Source organism: Cervus elaphus, chromosome 5, assembly GCF_910594005.1.
Source record: "Cervus elaphus chromosome 5, mCerEla1.1, whole genome shotgun sequence".
Lineage (NCBI taxonomy): Eukaryota > Metazoa > Chordata > Mammalia > Artiodactyla > Cervidae > Cervus > Cervus elaphus.
The window spans coordinates 32,112,225-32,128,681 of record NC_057819.1 but is presented as its reverse complement, the minus strand read 5'-3'; the positions used below and the strand labels follow the sequence as shown (position 1 = coordinate 32,128,681).

The window sequence follows — 16,457 nt, the reverse complement described above, 5'->3', positions numbered from 1 at the left end:
ATCTCCACACTCTTCTCCATAGCGGCTGTACTAGTTTGCATTCCCACCAACAGTGTAAGAGGGTTCCCTTTTCTCCACAGCCTCTCCAGCATTTATTGCTTGTAGACTTTTGGATAGCAGCCATCCTGACTGGCGTGTAATGGTACCTCATTGTGGTTTTGATTTGCATTTCTCTGATAATGAGTGATGTTGAGCATCTTTTCATGTGTTTGTTAGCCATCTGTATTTCTTCTTTGGAGAAATGTCTGTTTAGTTCTTTGGCCCACTTTTTGATTGGGTCGTTTATTTTTCTGGAATTAAGCTGCAGGAGTTAATGGTATATTTTTTAGATTAATTCTTTGTCAGTTGCTTCATTTGCTATCATTTTCTCCCATTCTGAAGGCTATCGTTTCCCCTTGCTTACAGCTTCCTTGCTTATAGTTTTCATTTTATACTGGAGTGTAGTTGATCAACAATATTGTGTTAGTTTCAGGTGTGCAGCCGAACGTCTCAGTTATACGTACATGTTTATCTACTCTCTCTCAAATTCTTTTCCCATTTAGGTTATTACAAAATACTGAGCAGAGTTCCCTGTGCTATACAGTAGGTTCTTGTTTTCACCCTTTTAATATATGTGCTCAGTCACTCAGGCGTGTCTCTTTGTGACCCCAGGGACTGTAGCTCACCAGGCTCCTCTGTCCATGGAGTTTTCCAGGCAAGAGTACTGGAGTGGTTGCCACTTCCTCCTCCAGGGGATCTTTCCAGCTCAGGGATCAAACTCTCGTCTCTGTGTCTCCTGCATTGCAGGTGGATTCTTTACCACCCGCACCACCTGAGAAGTCCAATTTTACATGTAATAGTGTGTATATATTCACCCCCAAATTCCCAATTTATCTTCCATCCTTCATTCCTGGTAACCCGAAGTCAGTTCTGAAGAGCCCATTATACCAACATTTTCTTCTCACCCAGCATTATTCCATTTTTTTTTTATTCCTGGTCATATATTAGAGGGTCTCCCCATCATGCCAGCTTAATCTTCATAAATATATGGAGAAAGTGGGAGAAAGAGAAAGATGCTCACTCATGTACAATTCTGCTTCCTATTTGTGTTCCAAAAACTTACTGGACACAAACTACATAATCGATATTGTTCAGTTGCTAAGTCATGTTAGACTCTTGGCAGTCCCATAGACTGCAGCAAGCCAGGCTTTCCTGTCTTTCACTATCTTCCAGAGTTTGCTCAAACTCATAAACTATGCAATCAACACAGAGCTTACAAGAAACTCACTAAATGTCACCCCTATTCTTAGTTTATATTCTATGGGAGATGAGTACACAAACGGTTGGTGATAACAGGCAGAACAGCAAACTATGAGTTTAATAAAAAGAATGTCATATTTGCTGACTACAATGCATCTCAAAAACAAAATGGATTTCTTGAATGTCAGAGTTGAGAAAAAAACTTAGAAAATCATATAGTACAGGGTCTCCTGGCCTTTTTTTCCCCTTCAGCTTCACACATGAAGGTATGCCAGAATCCAATGTGCTACATCACAGGCCCTTAAACATTTCGATTTAGAAAAAGGCCCCTGAGGAGTTTCAATATGTATGACCCACCATCCTACCCTGCTCATGAGAAATGTTCCATTTTCATTCCATAAGTGGGAAAACAAAGCCAAGCTACCCCACAGTAGGTTAAAAGAGATGCCCCACATCACCATCAGGCTTCATGGCATGGTTCTGTGATCCCATACTGACCTCACCCTTTCTCTCACTTTCAACAGCCCTTTTCCACACTCAATAATACAAAATCTCTGGTACTTGCTAAGCTTGACATGTATGAGTAATAATTTCCAGACATCCTCAGGAATACTGCTACAGGGCATCACATTTACCTGTAAAACATAAATGCAACAAGCCGGGAACAGAGCTCTGTGAAAAGGTGGATTCTCAGAGGCTGGCTCACTCACTGGCTAGTTGAGTGAAAAAGACAAATCAGCTTTTGCAATTCAGAAAGCAATTTGAGTTCAGCAAAATTACAAATGACCATCAAGAGTTTGAGAGTTACCCTCGGAGAGTCAAAGGTTTGAAAGTCAAATCTATAAAAACCAAGCCTCCTCAGGCAGCTGCTGCCAGAAATTCAACTACTAGCACATCTGCTTCTTTGAAATGGCACTCATAATATGACGTTCCAAGATAAACAAAGATATTTTTAAAATTTAAGCTCCTTAATTTTTAAAGTGACATAGCTTTTTTTAAACTCTGAATTTAAATTCTTTAAAAAACTGTCTTCTGGCAACTTCAGCCTTTCTACGTACACATGTTATTTGTGTATGAGACACAAATATTTATATAACTGTCTTTCAAAAAAAGATGTAGGTAACAGTTATAAATAAGACTTGGTCTGAATAGTTAAAAACCTGTTAGCTCTTTCTACACTTGATGCCAGCCTTTCACAAAAGTCCAGAAAGTTAGAAAGAGATAAGGAGAAACAGAGAAACAGGGCATTTGTGTTTTAAGAATACCATTAGGCTTCTGATTCTATACAGTGTGAACATTTAATTACTATAGTCTCTAAATCCTTCTAAATTGTTCTGTCAAAGGGCAGCATATAGCCTGGCTTTCAACTATTAATCTCAATGTAATTTCATAACATCCTGATAATCTTAGACTAAACCATCAAAGATGACAACTGAAAGTGATGCAGACTCACTTTAGGTCAATCTATTGGTTCTCTGTGATATTTTTCTTTTAAGATAAACTCACAGAAAATGATTAATGAAAAGACTACCTGCAACATAACAAATACAAGATACCTAAATGCTCACAGTCCTCAGTAAAACGAATTGAGGAATGGTTGTTCCAAAAACAGTTTAACAATACAGATTTTCATTCCCATTAAGCTTTTTTTCCCTTACAGAACAAACTAAAAATTAAAATATATGCAGACAAAAAATTTACTAAATGTAATTAGTCTCCCAGATAATGTAAAATAGAAAAAAAAAAAAATGTTAATAGTATGATAAACTTTCAAGTCCAAGGTTCACGACAAGAAAGCACCAGTTGTCTGCAGGTATCAAATCTTACCTGGTTGTCATAGATACCCACAAGCCGTGATTCACCGGACAGGGTTCCGCAGGCTCTTTCTGAGGTCAGGCCACCTTGCCCTGCACTTCTGTGACCACATTTTCCCATCCAAGTTGAGTCCCGAGCGCTTCTACCACTGTGTGTGTGTCTACGAAAGGCAGTGAGTGGCTGAGCACAGAAGCCTCTTCTGTCAGTGTCCCTAAACTTGCCCTTTGCATACAAGGGCCCCCGCATTCCTGCTGTGCGTCAGAACTGCCCAGGGGAATGCAACTCCTCAGTACTGGAATGTAAACTTTTTCATGTCGGGCTACATCCACACAGCCATCAAACTGCGCCTACACTGGTGGGCAGTTCTAATTTACAGAATGTTTGAAAAAGTGATTCTCTGATACCGACTCTTCATATCCTCATTTCTAAAAAATGAAGACAGTTGCTAAAATGTACTTTCCTCCTTAAAAATCTAAGTAAATGACTGGCCTGATGCTCCTAAACCGAAACCAATAATATCTATGTAGGACTTACCAAAAACACTCACATGAAACTGTCTTTAGATAGCAGAACAGCAATAAACATTTAAGAAAAAGAAAAATCTAACAAGTAACTGCTGATGCAATCAATTCCATTCTCAAAAATCAGTAGACTCTACAGGAATACATTTTAACAGAAGAGCAAAATGGTTTGAAAGGCATCACTTAGTCTTTTAAAAAATATTTTGTCCTCACTCACTAGCTTAACAAACAAGCCAAAAAAAAAAACAAAAACAAAAAAACCAAGTAACAGCTATTTATACCAAAAACATACACACACCAAGTACATACTGAAGTTCTGTGTGTCTAAATTACAAGTGGTTCTTAAAGTGTGTGGCCTGGAATAGGCTATTTCAGAAGTAACTGTTTGGGAAAATGAAACAGGCAGTTTCTTTGGAGGCTCATTTAGAAGTATTCTAATAATCATCACCCTGCACAGATGAACAGAGGTTTGCTCCTCTGCAGAGTGAATCTCCACAGTTAACCTTTGCTTATAAAAATAGAGCACAATAAAAAAAGACTGTTAGGGAAAGGCCTCAGAGCTATGTTTTATGTTTTCCCCCGCTCTGTAGCCCGTGGTCTATTTAACTATACAAGAACTAGACATCTGCTACTTACGCTAGGAACATCTTGATCCCTTAAAACAAAATCTAACCCGCACTGTCTTCAGTATCTCTGAAGCACCAGCGCCGCCTCCTCCTAGGGGAGCCGGGTCTCTGCGGCCACCAGCTCGCCCCATCGCCCCTGTGTTTTCTCTCCCTGGGTGCACCGGGCTGCAGCCTGTGTGGGGAGCTGGCATTCCTCTCGGCGGCCAATTTCCTGCTTCAGTGACCCACCCACCCCTCCTGGCTGCGGTTCAGAGTTACGCATGCTGTGCAAGCGGGCACTGTTTCCGCATACCAGCCTCATGACCACAGCAGCTGCCTGACAGTCACTCCTTATCAATTTCTATTAATTCATTATCCACTCTTGTAAGTCAAGGGCAAGTAGGGAAATCTGCAGTGTCTGTTCTCTGAGTCTTCAAGGTCAAATGCTGAGATGTGCCGAGCAGGGCGGTTCTGTTACTGACATTTACCCAACCTGTACTACACACACTACTCTCAACCACCAAAGGGATGCTGAATTGTACACCTGGCTGGAACGATTATCCTGGAAAAGATGAGCATACATCTACATCCAAACAACATGGGAAAAAGTTGAAAGAGGCTGCTGTTGCCCTTATTTTTCCCTTCTAGAGAAAAAAGGTGGCTCTTACCTCGCTGTGTGGGGGTGAAGAGAGCAAGCAGCTTTTGTCTCCTGCCACAAGCTACCCAGCAAAGGACTGAAGAGTGATGATGACTACACTCTGGTGGGGTCTGTGTCCTCGTGACCAGCTGCTGGAGGACAGCTCAGCTAAACTGATGCGCTGCCGCCAGACCATGCAGTGCTACCGGGGGCACGAACGGGTCTCTGCTGATCACAGGGCTTTGCGCGCAGATGGCAGCTGATCAGTTTGTAGAGAAGTTATGCTCCATACAGCTCTCCCTCCAGCTTCTGGATGCACGCCGTATCCAAAATGCCTTTGCTACAGTGTACTCCCTGTTTCACTGCGCAAAGCTCGCCGTGGAGAAGTTGAAGAGGCAAGGAAGCTCTCAGCTCTGAAGTCTTATTTGACAGTGACTTGACTTTTATAAAATTCATTACAAAACTTCAGTCAAATAAAATTCAGTAAAATAAATAAGTTAAGAAAAAACTGAGGACTTCCTTGGCAGTCCAAGGGTTAAAACTCTGTGCTTTCACCGCAGGAGGCACAGGTTAAATCCACAGTCAGGAACTAGAACCCCACATGCCACACTGCATGGCCTATTATATAAAAATTTTTAAAAAGAAATAGCTTAACAGACCTCTGCAACTTGCTAATGAGAAAAATGGTAGATGAATTCAAATGAATGGTTCAGATGGATCCTAACCACTAAGAACCTGAATTGATCTCAAGAATCAAACATCTCAAGTAACTGAAACAAAACATCTGATATTCTTTTAAGGCTCATATAAATTGCACCAAAACCCAACCTCAGCCTCCCCCAAATCTGGCACATATCATAAAATATGCTGAAATAGCACACGTCTTTGTAAGATAGGACCTCAACAACAATTTGGGTCACTTGAATAGTACTGCATTCATGAAATTCTTGGAAGTTAAAAGAATACTTTTCCAAGAAAGGAAAAGCATATATATCGACACGTATGAGTAGTTTCTCACAAAGATATCAAGTAACAAAATGCCAATTTTTTTAATTCATATGAATGAAATGTGAACATTTCTCACAAACCATACTTATCCTGTTTTTCCTTGTTTTATAAATAATTGTTCCTTCTAATTCTACCAACAGTAACCCTGGCAATACTGTTTAACATATTTCAAATCTGCTCTTACAGAATGAAGTAGTTAAAAACTTACCACGTATCATCAAAAAATAAAATACTTAGGAATATATTTAATGAAGCCTATGCATGACCTGTACACTGAAAACACAAAAGGATACTTAACCCTACAAAGAAAAATAGTAAAAGACCTAAATCAATTCTGAGCTATACTATGTTCATGGTTAGGAAGGCTCAATATTAAGATAGCAAACTCTCCCAAACTGATCCACAGATCCAACACAAATCCAATCAAACCTTAACACTGACAAGCTGATTTTAGAATTTATATGGAAAAGAAAAGACATAGAAGAGTTAAATAATTTTAATACAGAAAAAGGTGAGGGATTTACACTACATGGTTTTTACTATAAAACCACAGGGTATTGGTATAAGAACTGATATGTAGATCAACAGAAAAGAGAGTTCAGAAATAGACCTGAAACAAATACAGTCTAAGTGAAGTGTGAAGAGTCCCTCAGTCGTGTCCAATTCTTTGAGACCCCATGGACTATATTCCATGGAATTCTCCAGGCCAGAATACTGGAGTAGGCACCCTTTCCCTTCTCCAGGTAGCCTTTCCCTTCCCAACCCAGGGATTGAACCCAGGTCCCCAGCATTGCATGCGGATTCTTTACCAGCTGAGCCACAAGCAAAGCCCAAGAATACTGGATTGGGTAACCTATCCCTTCTGCAGTGGATCTTCCTGACCCAGGAATCAAACCAGGGTCTCCTGCATTGCAGGCAGATTCTTTACCAACTGAGCTATGAAAGAAGCCCAAATAGAGTCAACTGATTTTTAATAAACATGCTAAGGTAACTTAATGGATAAAAAATATTCTTATCAATAAATGGTTATGGAACAGGCAAATATCAGTATCAAAAAACATAAATAAAACCTCAACCCTTATCTCACATCATACATAAAAATTAAATCAAAATGGATCTCAGGCCAAAATGGAAGAGCTGAAACTTTTAAATTTCTACAAAAAAAAAAAAAAAAAAAGAGAAAACCTTTATGACATCAAGTTAAGAAAAGAGTTCTTAAACAGGACACCAAAAGTAGAAACTAAAAAAGAAAACGCTGATATAAATGAACTTCATGAAGGTGAAGAAGTTTTTGCTTCTAAAACATATAGTTAAGAAAAAGCCAAGCCATGGACTAGAAGAAAATTTTTGCAAAATACATCCAAAGGAATTGTATCCAGAATATATAAAGAACATACTCCAAAGTAAGACAATCAATTCAATTTTTTTAGTGTGCAAAATCCAATTTAAAAATATGGTTTGAAATGGGTGAACTAACACTTCAAAGAAGATGCATGAATGGCCAATTAACACATTGAAAATTCTCAACACCAGTCTTCAGAGAAACACTTAATAAAACCATAGTGTCATTACCATCACATGTATGCTGAAGTGGCTAAAATTGGAAAGACAGATAATACCAAGTGTTGCAGAAGATATATAGTAACCAGAATTCTCAAACTGCTTGTAGGAGGGCTAAATGTTACAGCCAGTATGGAAAACAGTGTGACAGCTTCTTATAAAGTTAAACATACATTTACTACATAACCCATCCATTCCACTCTCAGGTATTTATTTAAGAAGTCATGAAAACATGTCCACACAAACAGATGTTCATGAATGTTGACAGAAGCCAAAAGGTGGAAGCAACCCAAATCATCATTTTCAAACTGTATTTTGTAAAATATGAATAATACCTTGCTCATAAAATTCAATAGGATTTATGAAATCTGGTGTCCCCTTTATGTAAGAATTGGCAATATACTGCAATGCTTGCTTACAAAAGTACATGAGATAATTTTACATCGGAATGAACAGTAAAGCAAAGTTTAGTTTTCAAAGCCTGTCCCTACAGCCTTCCCACCTGATAAGCGTCCCTTTTTTGCCTCTGTATTCTCCTTATTTACCTGCCCCTCCACCATATTCATTTCACCTCTGATATCTACTCACCTCAGTTCAGTTCAATTCAGTTCAGTTGCTTAGTTGTGTCCGACTTTTTGCGACCCCCATGGACTGCAGCACGCCAGGCCTCCCTGCCCATCACCAATTCCCAAAGTTTACTCAAACTCATGTCCATTGAGTCAGTGATGCCATCCAACCATCTCATCCTCTGTTGTCCCCTTCTCCTCCTGCCTTCAAATCTTTCCCAGCATCAGGGTCTTTTCAAATGAGTCAGTTCTTTGCATCAGGTGGCCAAAGTATTGGAGTTGCGGCTCTAGCATCAGTCCTTCCAATGAATATTCAGGACTGATTTCCTTTAGGATGAACTGGTTGGATCCCCTTGTAGTCCAAGGGACTCTCAAGAGTCTTCTCCAACACCACAGTTCAAAAGCATCAATTCTTTAGTGCTCAACTTTCTTTATAGTCCAACTCTCATACACATACATGACTACTGGAAAAACCATAGCTTTGACTAGACGGACCTTTGTTGGCAAAGTAATGTCTCTGCTTTTTAATATGCTGTCTAGGTTGGTCATAACTCTTTTTCCAAGGAGCAAGCGTCTTTTAATTTCATGGCTGCGGTCACCATCTGCAATGATTTTGGAGCCCCAAAAAATAAAGTCTCTCGCTGTTTCCATTGTTTCCCCATCTATTTGCCATGAAGTAATGGGACCAGATGCCATGATCTAAACTACCCACCTCAACCCCTCTAAATTATGTTTTAGCTATCAAAGGCATCACACTACCCGACAAGCAAGTCAAAGCATCTTTTATTTCATCCTCTCCCTTCTCTGTAATTCAGGTCACTAAATTACATCATTAGTCTTCCTAAACTACTCTCACATGCACCTCCTATCAAATTCTATTTCTATGAAAACACTAGTCAGGTCCACAGAGATAGGGTTCCTGTCTCTGGTCCTAGCTTTACAGCATCTTCCAGGATCTCTTCGTTCACTGATCATAAAGAACTGCAGTGTTTACTGATTCCACAGTCATTAGCCCAATTGCTCAGTTAAGATCTGATTGACCACCTGCTTTTGAGCTTTGAAAAGAGAGGGTAAGGTCCAGCCCAGATTGTGGTGACTGAAAGTCTCCAGGGTCAGGGCCTTAGTGTAGTACCCATCCTAAGCCAAGTGAATCTAATAACTGGTCCAGCTTGGTCAGTTATCGTTCATATTACCTCCTAACCATCTTTATTGCCAAATGCATACTCAGCCGTGTCTGACTATGCGGCCCCATGGACTGTAGCCCACCAGGCTCTTCTGTCCATGGTATTTCCCAGGGAAGAATACTGGAGTGGGTTGCCATTTCCTCCTCCAGGGGATCTTCCTAAACCAGGGATCAAACCTACATCTCCTGCATTGGCAGGCAGATTCTTTACCACTGAGCCACCTGGGAAGTCCCTTATTGCCAAATACAAGGACTCTAATCCAGGATCTTTCCTACTTTTTGTCTCACAAGCACTTTCTAAGAAAAGTTAAAACATACTGCTTAGGCTTGGATCACTATCACGTAGCTCTTCTCCATATATCTGAAGGACTACGTGCATCAGTCGCTCAGTGTCTCCGACTCTTTGCGACCCCATGGGGTGTAGCCCACCAGGCTCCTCGTCCATGGGATTTTCCAGGTAAGAATACTACAATGGGTTGCCATTTCCTTCTCCAGGGGATCTTCCTGACCCAGGGATCAAATCCAGTTTTCCTGCAACTACGCTATACTCTGACATAGATAATAAAACCACTGCTTTAGCTACAATGATGCTTCCATACACAACATTAACTATATATGTGTGTATAATAGACACACATCAACTATATATGAAACTAACATATAAAATTTTACTTAATGTGTATTGATGTTACCTCAATTTTTTTTTAAGTTCACTTAAATAGGATAATGATTTAAAAACCCAGAAGACCCTAATCACAGATAACTCTTCATTCTGTGTTTCCAAAATTATATAATAAGTTAAATCCAAGATCAGATGACTAAGTGGTAAACTGAAATGGTCTCAAGATTCTGAATAATAATTATTATTTTACAGTATATAAAGAACCATGGCAGTAAAAAATTTCTGCACACACATATCCCGTATATGATTTAGACTGGTGAAATAAAATATTAATAGTTTTCCTACTTGTAAAACTGAATTAAGTATGAATACTTAATGGTGGTTTTCTAAATGCACCCTTTTGAACTAAAAATATAATAATAAAATATAGGAAAATGTTGGACAGATTTTGCCCAATGCCTGAGTTTTTTAAATTACCTGAAAATGTCCAAGAAATAGCAAACTTTTCTTAATAAAATTGACACATTAAGCAGCTTATAGCTATAAAATGTAAGATAAGTCATTACAAAGTAAAAATTATCCTTAAATATCAGACTCACTCAAAAAATTTTAGATGAAGGGTAAACTAAGAACATCCAGTTATTTAATGTTTGTGTGGACCTATAATACACGAACATTCAATACCAGAAATTATATTTTATATTTAATTGCAAAAATATCCAACACCTATAAAGGCATAAATGTGTGACAAAAGAAAAATATCTAAGAAAACAAATCTTTTTTATTTTAAACTTACATTTCAATATTCTAATCAGTAATAAATATTAAGCATATAGTTTTTAAACCCACATTATACTTAATTAAATTTTAACAAAAAAAGGCAGTGATATACATGTCTAAGTTATATTTAAATTTATTTTATCTATTTCTTAATTCTTGAAGTACTTTTAAACAATTTTTAGCACATCTGAAAAATAAAATGTACATAGTATAGCATAAAGTCATTTTCTTTAACATTGAAATATACAGCTTTGCTGTCTATTATATATAAATATAATAAATACCTATATTTCATACATGCAAGTTTACAGTCATAGTAATTTTATAGTCATAGTAAAATAAAACAGAGGGTCCCTGGACTGTGATTAATTAGAAACTGAATTTTAATAACGACATTCCTATTTTACAAAGTATAATTTGCTTATCTATCAACTTCTCTCTTAGTGATAGCCTTACTCTTACCATTTTCTCTCAGGGTTCCCAACACTGAAAGGGTATTTCTTTACACAAAACCAAATTGAGTTGCTCTGTATTTTAAGACACCATGAATTCATACAGGTGGAACAGTAATTCACACACCCCTCCAAATCAACCCTTCCCCAACAACTGTGCACACACAAGGGGCCCTTATAGCAGTAAACAATTCCAACATTTTAGGAAGAAAACAATGTTGTTGTATTTCATTGACACATATCAGACTCTGAAACCTTTATGAAGTATAATATCTACTTTTGCAAGAGAAATCCAAACATCACTGCCAACACAGACTTTCAGGGTGACATCATATACTTATTTATGCAAAGGTCCTAGATGACAAGCCCCCTGACTGAAGACTTTACGCATCAGAGGCGACAGAACATCAACTCTACATACATATACGTCAGAACGCTTCCCTTGAAGACTACTTACTCTGTTAGGACACCACCAATGCTGGTATTCCAAGGACCACGGAAGCCTGACTTTTATGCACAGCTCACCTGTGCAGCTGTAGTTATAGCAACCGAATTCCCAACTTGACCCAGCCACGAGCTCCCTCTCCAGAGAACCACACTGCTCTGTGCATCGGGTATCACACTGGAATAGGGCTGAAACAATGCTAAATCTATGCTAGCTTTCCAGGATGAAGACGCTGTGTCCTACAGCAGAGAGTACAGCCAATATCCTAAAGGGGAATGTTTTAGTATATCCCATTGTAGCTTTTAACAGATTTCACTCTACCTTTAATTTAGACATCTACCTTATTTCAAATTTAACACAGGATATATGTATACCAAGCACAACTAAACTCTGCCTTCAATAGCATTAACTCTGGTCAAACCAAGTTCACATTTGTTTCAAGATATATTTGCTTTATTTGGAATTCTTTCCCAGCTTCCTAAAACTCTTTAACATATGTGTTTCCCTTCTGTGTGTCCTGGGAACACTTGAACCTGAGTCACGCTCAAGTAGCACAATTAGGAGTTAGGAGTTATAGATGATGGAAGGGCTGAGGAACGGAAGGATCTGATAGAGAAAGGTAACAGAGAGACACTGAGGGAAACTAAAAGGAGCTGCTGGCTTCCTGCTCTACTCTTTCTCCATAGAAGGATGAAAATTGAAAGTGAAAGTCGCTCAGTTGTGTCTGACTCTTTGTGACCCCATGGATTTCTCACTTCTCTGTCCATGGGATTCTCCAGGCAAGAATACTGTAGTGGGCTGCCATTCCCTTCTCCATGGGATCTTCCCATGCCAGGGATCAAACCTGGGTCTCCCCACTGCAGACAGATTCTTTACCCTCTGAGCCACCAGGGAAGTCCCTTAGAAGGATATCTGTATATGATTATTTTCAGGGACACAATGCATCTCAGAATAAGATGAGATGACTTCCTGGGTGACTAGAAGCTGCCATATGACTCCATCTGGACAATGTGATGTGAAAGGAAACTTTGTTTCAAGAACAGAAGTTAACTTTTTGCTCATCTATCTTTCCCCTGCTTCTGGCTCCCACTGCAGATGCAATGGCTGGAGCTTGGCAGCCAGTCTGTGCCCTGAATGGATGCTGAGTACAAGAAAGCTAGGAGCCAGGAAGAAAGATGGGGCCTGGGGCCATTCTGGCTGGCAACCTTCAGGGTTCTCTCGCAGGAGAGAATAAAGTAACTCCTACTGCATTTATGTGATTGCTTTACGCAATCTAAATTAATAACTTCACTGTAATTAATACAGAGAGCAAACAATATACAGTAAGATTGCACCTGCCCTTTCCCCTCTTCCATGTCCCAAATGGATGGAGTACTGCCCTCAGCCCAGGCTCCCCAGATGCCTTCTTCCAAACATGCTGAAGCCCCATTCCCTCCTGACTTTTCTATACTAACCTGACTTTCAATAAATTATAGCTTGTTACAAGTGATTTCTCAGAGGGATTATGTTCTCATACTATTGTTAAGCTCTTTTTTTAAGTGATTTTTAAAAGGGCACAATAAAAATAGAATCCTGAACCAATACGATTCAATGAATATTTATTAAATGCCTGCTCTGGGCTAGGCCCTGCAGAAGCAAAGATGAATACACAGCTGAGGCCTTTAAAGACTTTCACAGTTGAGAAAGCATGTGGTTTTCACAGTGGGTGAGGAGGCGTGAGGGGCTGGAGCGGAGGCGGCAACAGTGAGGTGGCCATCCCGGCAGAGAGCAGCAACCCAAGACCATCTCACTGAGGAGGCTGGGTGTTGCCTGTTTGGCAGCTGAGTGCCGTTTAAACTCATTGTGCAAGGGATCAACAAGAAGAGTCTGGGCTTTTAAATGATGCTATGGTTTCACTATGGAAGAGTCTTGAGGGCAAGTAGGCACCTGCTCTAACAGAGCCAGTGACAATAAAGGCACTGCCGGTGGTGATGAAGGCAGGGGAGCTGGCAAATGTGGTCACTGCTAACCCTAAGGTGTTATTAGCTGAAAGAAAAAAAAACTGTCAGAGGAGAAAAGAAAGGTCAGAGCTGAGACTCAAAGAAATTGCTCGAGTAGGTGACAAGCTGTTTATAACACCATTAATGACAGAAGCAGCATTCCAGACATGTTATCTCCAATCCCAGGGCCTGGATACCCTGCTCCCCTTGCCCCCTCGCCGTGTGCAAGAGTAACAATGCCCAGTAGCCCCCACTCCCGCCTGCCCCCTGCCTGTCCCCAAACACTTGCTGGACTGGGGAGGGACATAAATGACCACAGTCAGTGACCACTGGTATCAAGTGGGCACTCAACGCTCCTTCTGTTTCACAACCTCTCTCTTGCCCAAACTCCTCAGCACCCACCGCTGCGCTTCACAACCACACCTGGACCTTGGCTCTGACCATGGACCTATAAAAGGGTAAAGCACTTTCACTCTTTCCAAAGCCAACACCTGCCCCGTCGTGGGCTTCACCCACTTCACCCACAACCCCCCACCCTCCTGTATAAGCCGTCTTCACTGGGTTAACGCACATCAACACACAGACACACTCTGGCATCTGCCAAAGAGATACATCCCCCCTGACCCCTCAACTCCAGCCAAAACTCCACTTCCTCCCTCCTCCCCACAGTGAAATTTCTGGAAATGATAAAATTTCTCTTTCACCAGTGCCTATCTCCACAAGCAGCCCCACGACTTCACTGAGATGGGCTCACTCGGTGAGCCAGCTCACTTGTGACCATCATGTTGTTAAATCCAAGGTCATTTTCCAGTCTCACCCTAGTGATGTTCCATGAAAAAGCAGGCTAAGAGACCACCTCCCTTCTCAAAATGCCATTATCCCTTGGCCTTGGTGACACACAGCAAATTTCCATGTGTCAGCTCCATGGTCCAGGCAGGCACTCAGAGGCTCAGTTACACGTGTAGGGTGGCTAAGACAGAAGATGACGCACATGAACAACTGCAGGGAGCCACTCAGGACAGAGATCAGCATAGAAGGGCCCATGCATACTCATTAAGCATCAAGTTCCCTCAGAGAGACATAACTAGCAGCCCAGGGTGATGGTTGATTCTGGAAGTTAGCTCCAGTCACCTGGCTCATCACGTTTGAGCACCATTTTGGTCAACAAGTATGTCAGTTTCTTCACTGCTGCTGGGCTGGATATGAGGAAAATAAATGTAGAAGATGGAGAGAAAACAGTCAAGTCCCAGAGGACCGGCTGACATTCATACACACACTTGGGTACACACTTGTGTACACACACACACCTCTATGCCTATAGGTGTGTATTTTAATCCAACTATATCCAGTTACACATATGTTTATATGTGCAGATCACATTAAAGCAAACAGAAGTACATTTCTATGACTCTCTGCCTAGCCAACTATTTCATTAACTGGCCAAATACAGGTCCAAATCATCTGCTCCTGAAGGTGATAAAAAAGTGTGATAATGGAGTATAGAAAACAATGCTTGAGATAGGCAGTTCTTATAACTTAATTAAAAGATGCTTGCTCCTTGGAAGGAAAGCTATGACAAACCTAGACAGCACATTAAAAAGCAGAGTCATCACTTTGCCAACAAAGGTCCACAGAGCCAAAGCTATGGTTTTTCCAGTAGTCATGTACAGATGTGAGAGCTGGACCATAAAGAAAGCTGAGTGCCAAGGAATTCAGGCTTTCGAATTGTGGTGCTGTAGAAGACTTTTGATGAGTTCCTTGGATAGCAGGGAAATAAAATCAGTCCAATCCTATAGGAAATCAACCCTGAATATTCATGGGAAGGTGAATGATGCTGATGCTGAAGCTCTAATACTTTAGCCACCTGATGTAAAGAGCCAACTCACTGGAAAAGACCCTGATGCTGGGAAAGGTTGAGGGCAAAAGAAGAAGGGGGCAGGAGAGGATGAGATGGGTAGATGGTATCACTGATTCAGTGGACATGAGTTTGAGCATCCACTGGGAGATAGTGGAGTGTTAGTTAGACTACACAACAGCAATAACATAACTTATTAGCCCTTCTAACTCTGCTGTCGCCTACTCACTTTAGGTCATCCCAAACATCAAAGTCTTATGGTTTCTCTTGGAAGGGAGGGAGAAAGAAGGAAGGGATGACATTTTCTTTTAAAGAAATCCAAGAAACTTCTAACAGCACTGGCTATAAAGAAGACTTTTGAGAAGCTTATGTATCACCTGATTTAATCCTGTTATACATCACTGGTACCTCCCCATGTGAGAAGGTGTGTAAGATCAGTACATTATTTTTAAAACTCAACGTGGCAGTTAAGATGACTCATGGTTTTCTTTTGTTTTTCCATCTTCCCATCCCTCCTTTCAGAACCACTCTCTCCCTTCCAGGCTTCATCTGTGCTGCCGCTGTTGGGATGTTGCCAATGCCAGGGGTAAACCTCACCTGTGATGGACAATTTCCAGTACACTGCCTCTCAGCCCTTCTCACCTTTCAGATACAGTTCATGCCCAGTAAAGGTGCCCTTCCATGACATAATTCACCAGGGAGTTATTTTTTAAAAGTCAGCCTCCATCTCCAATATGGCATCACATGACAAAACAAATCTGTGCCCTTTCTGGAATAGGATATTCTAATCCTATGCAGCCCTTTAGGTGGAATAAGGAGTATTTAACTCTACCTTCAGTCCCTACCGCACAGACACAGAATCATTCTTCCATTGTTTCACCCCCTTTCACTACTGAAAACAACCAGTGAGTTCTCAAAGTGATCAATTAACTTATCACATACACTGGCAAGCAGAAGGGAGGCCCGCACTTTTTAATCTCCAGAAGTCATTGTTTGTCATAGGAATCAAAATGAGAATAGTTATTTCAGCCTCTCAGAACTGATTAGTTAAATGTCTTGTTTCCCCACTTATCCTCATTAGAGCTGCCAGGTCTAATTTAAAACGTGATTATTGAAAGCACCCTAGCATACTTTTAATTTTTACATTGTGGGTGCACCTGGTGTCAATGGAGGGAAGTGCTAAGGGTACG

General features: G+C 40.4%; 1 protein-coding gene across 8 annotated transcripts in view; it reads right to left on the bottom strand.

Moving 5' to 3' along the window:
* Positions 1-16,457, bottom strand: part of RAPGEF2 (Rap guanine nucleotide exchange factor 2) — a 255,991-nt gene that overhangs the window by 132,932 nt on the left and 106,602 nt on the right. Inside the window, exon 1 of one of the 8 annotated variants that reach the window (XM_043902321.1) lies at positions 3,067-3,737. The exons of the other annotated variants lie outside the window; for them this stretch is intronic. Coding sequence (XP_043758256.1) covers positions 3,067-3,077 — 11 coding nt within the window. The 5' untranslated portion in view covers positions 3,078-3,737. Of the gene's footprint in view, positions 1-3,066; positions 3,738-16,457 lie in introns of those variants that run through there. 8 annotated transcript variants of the gene reach the window in all.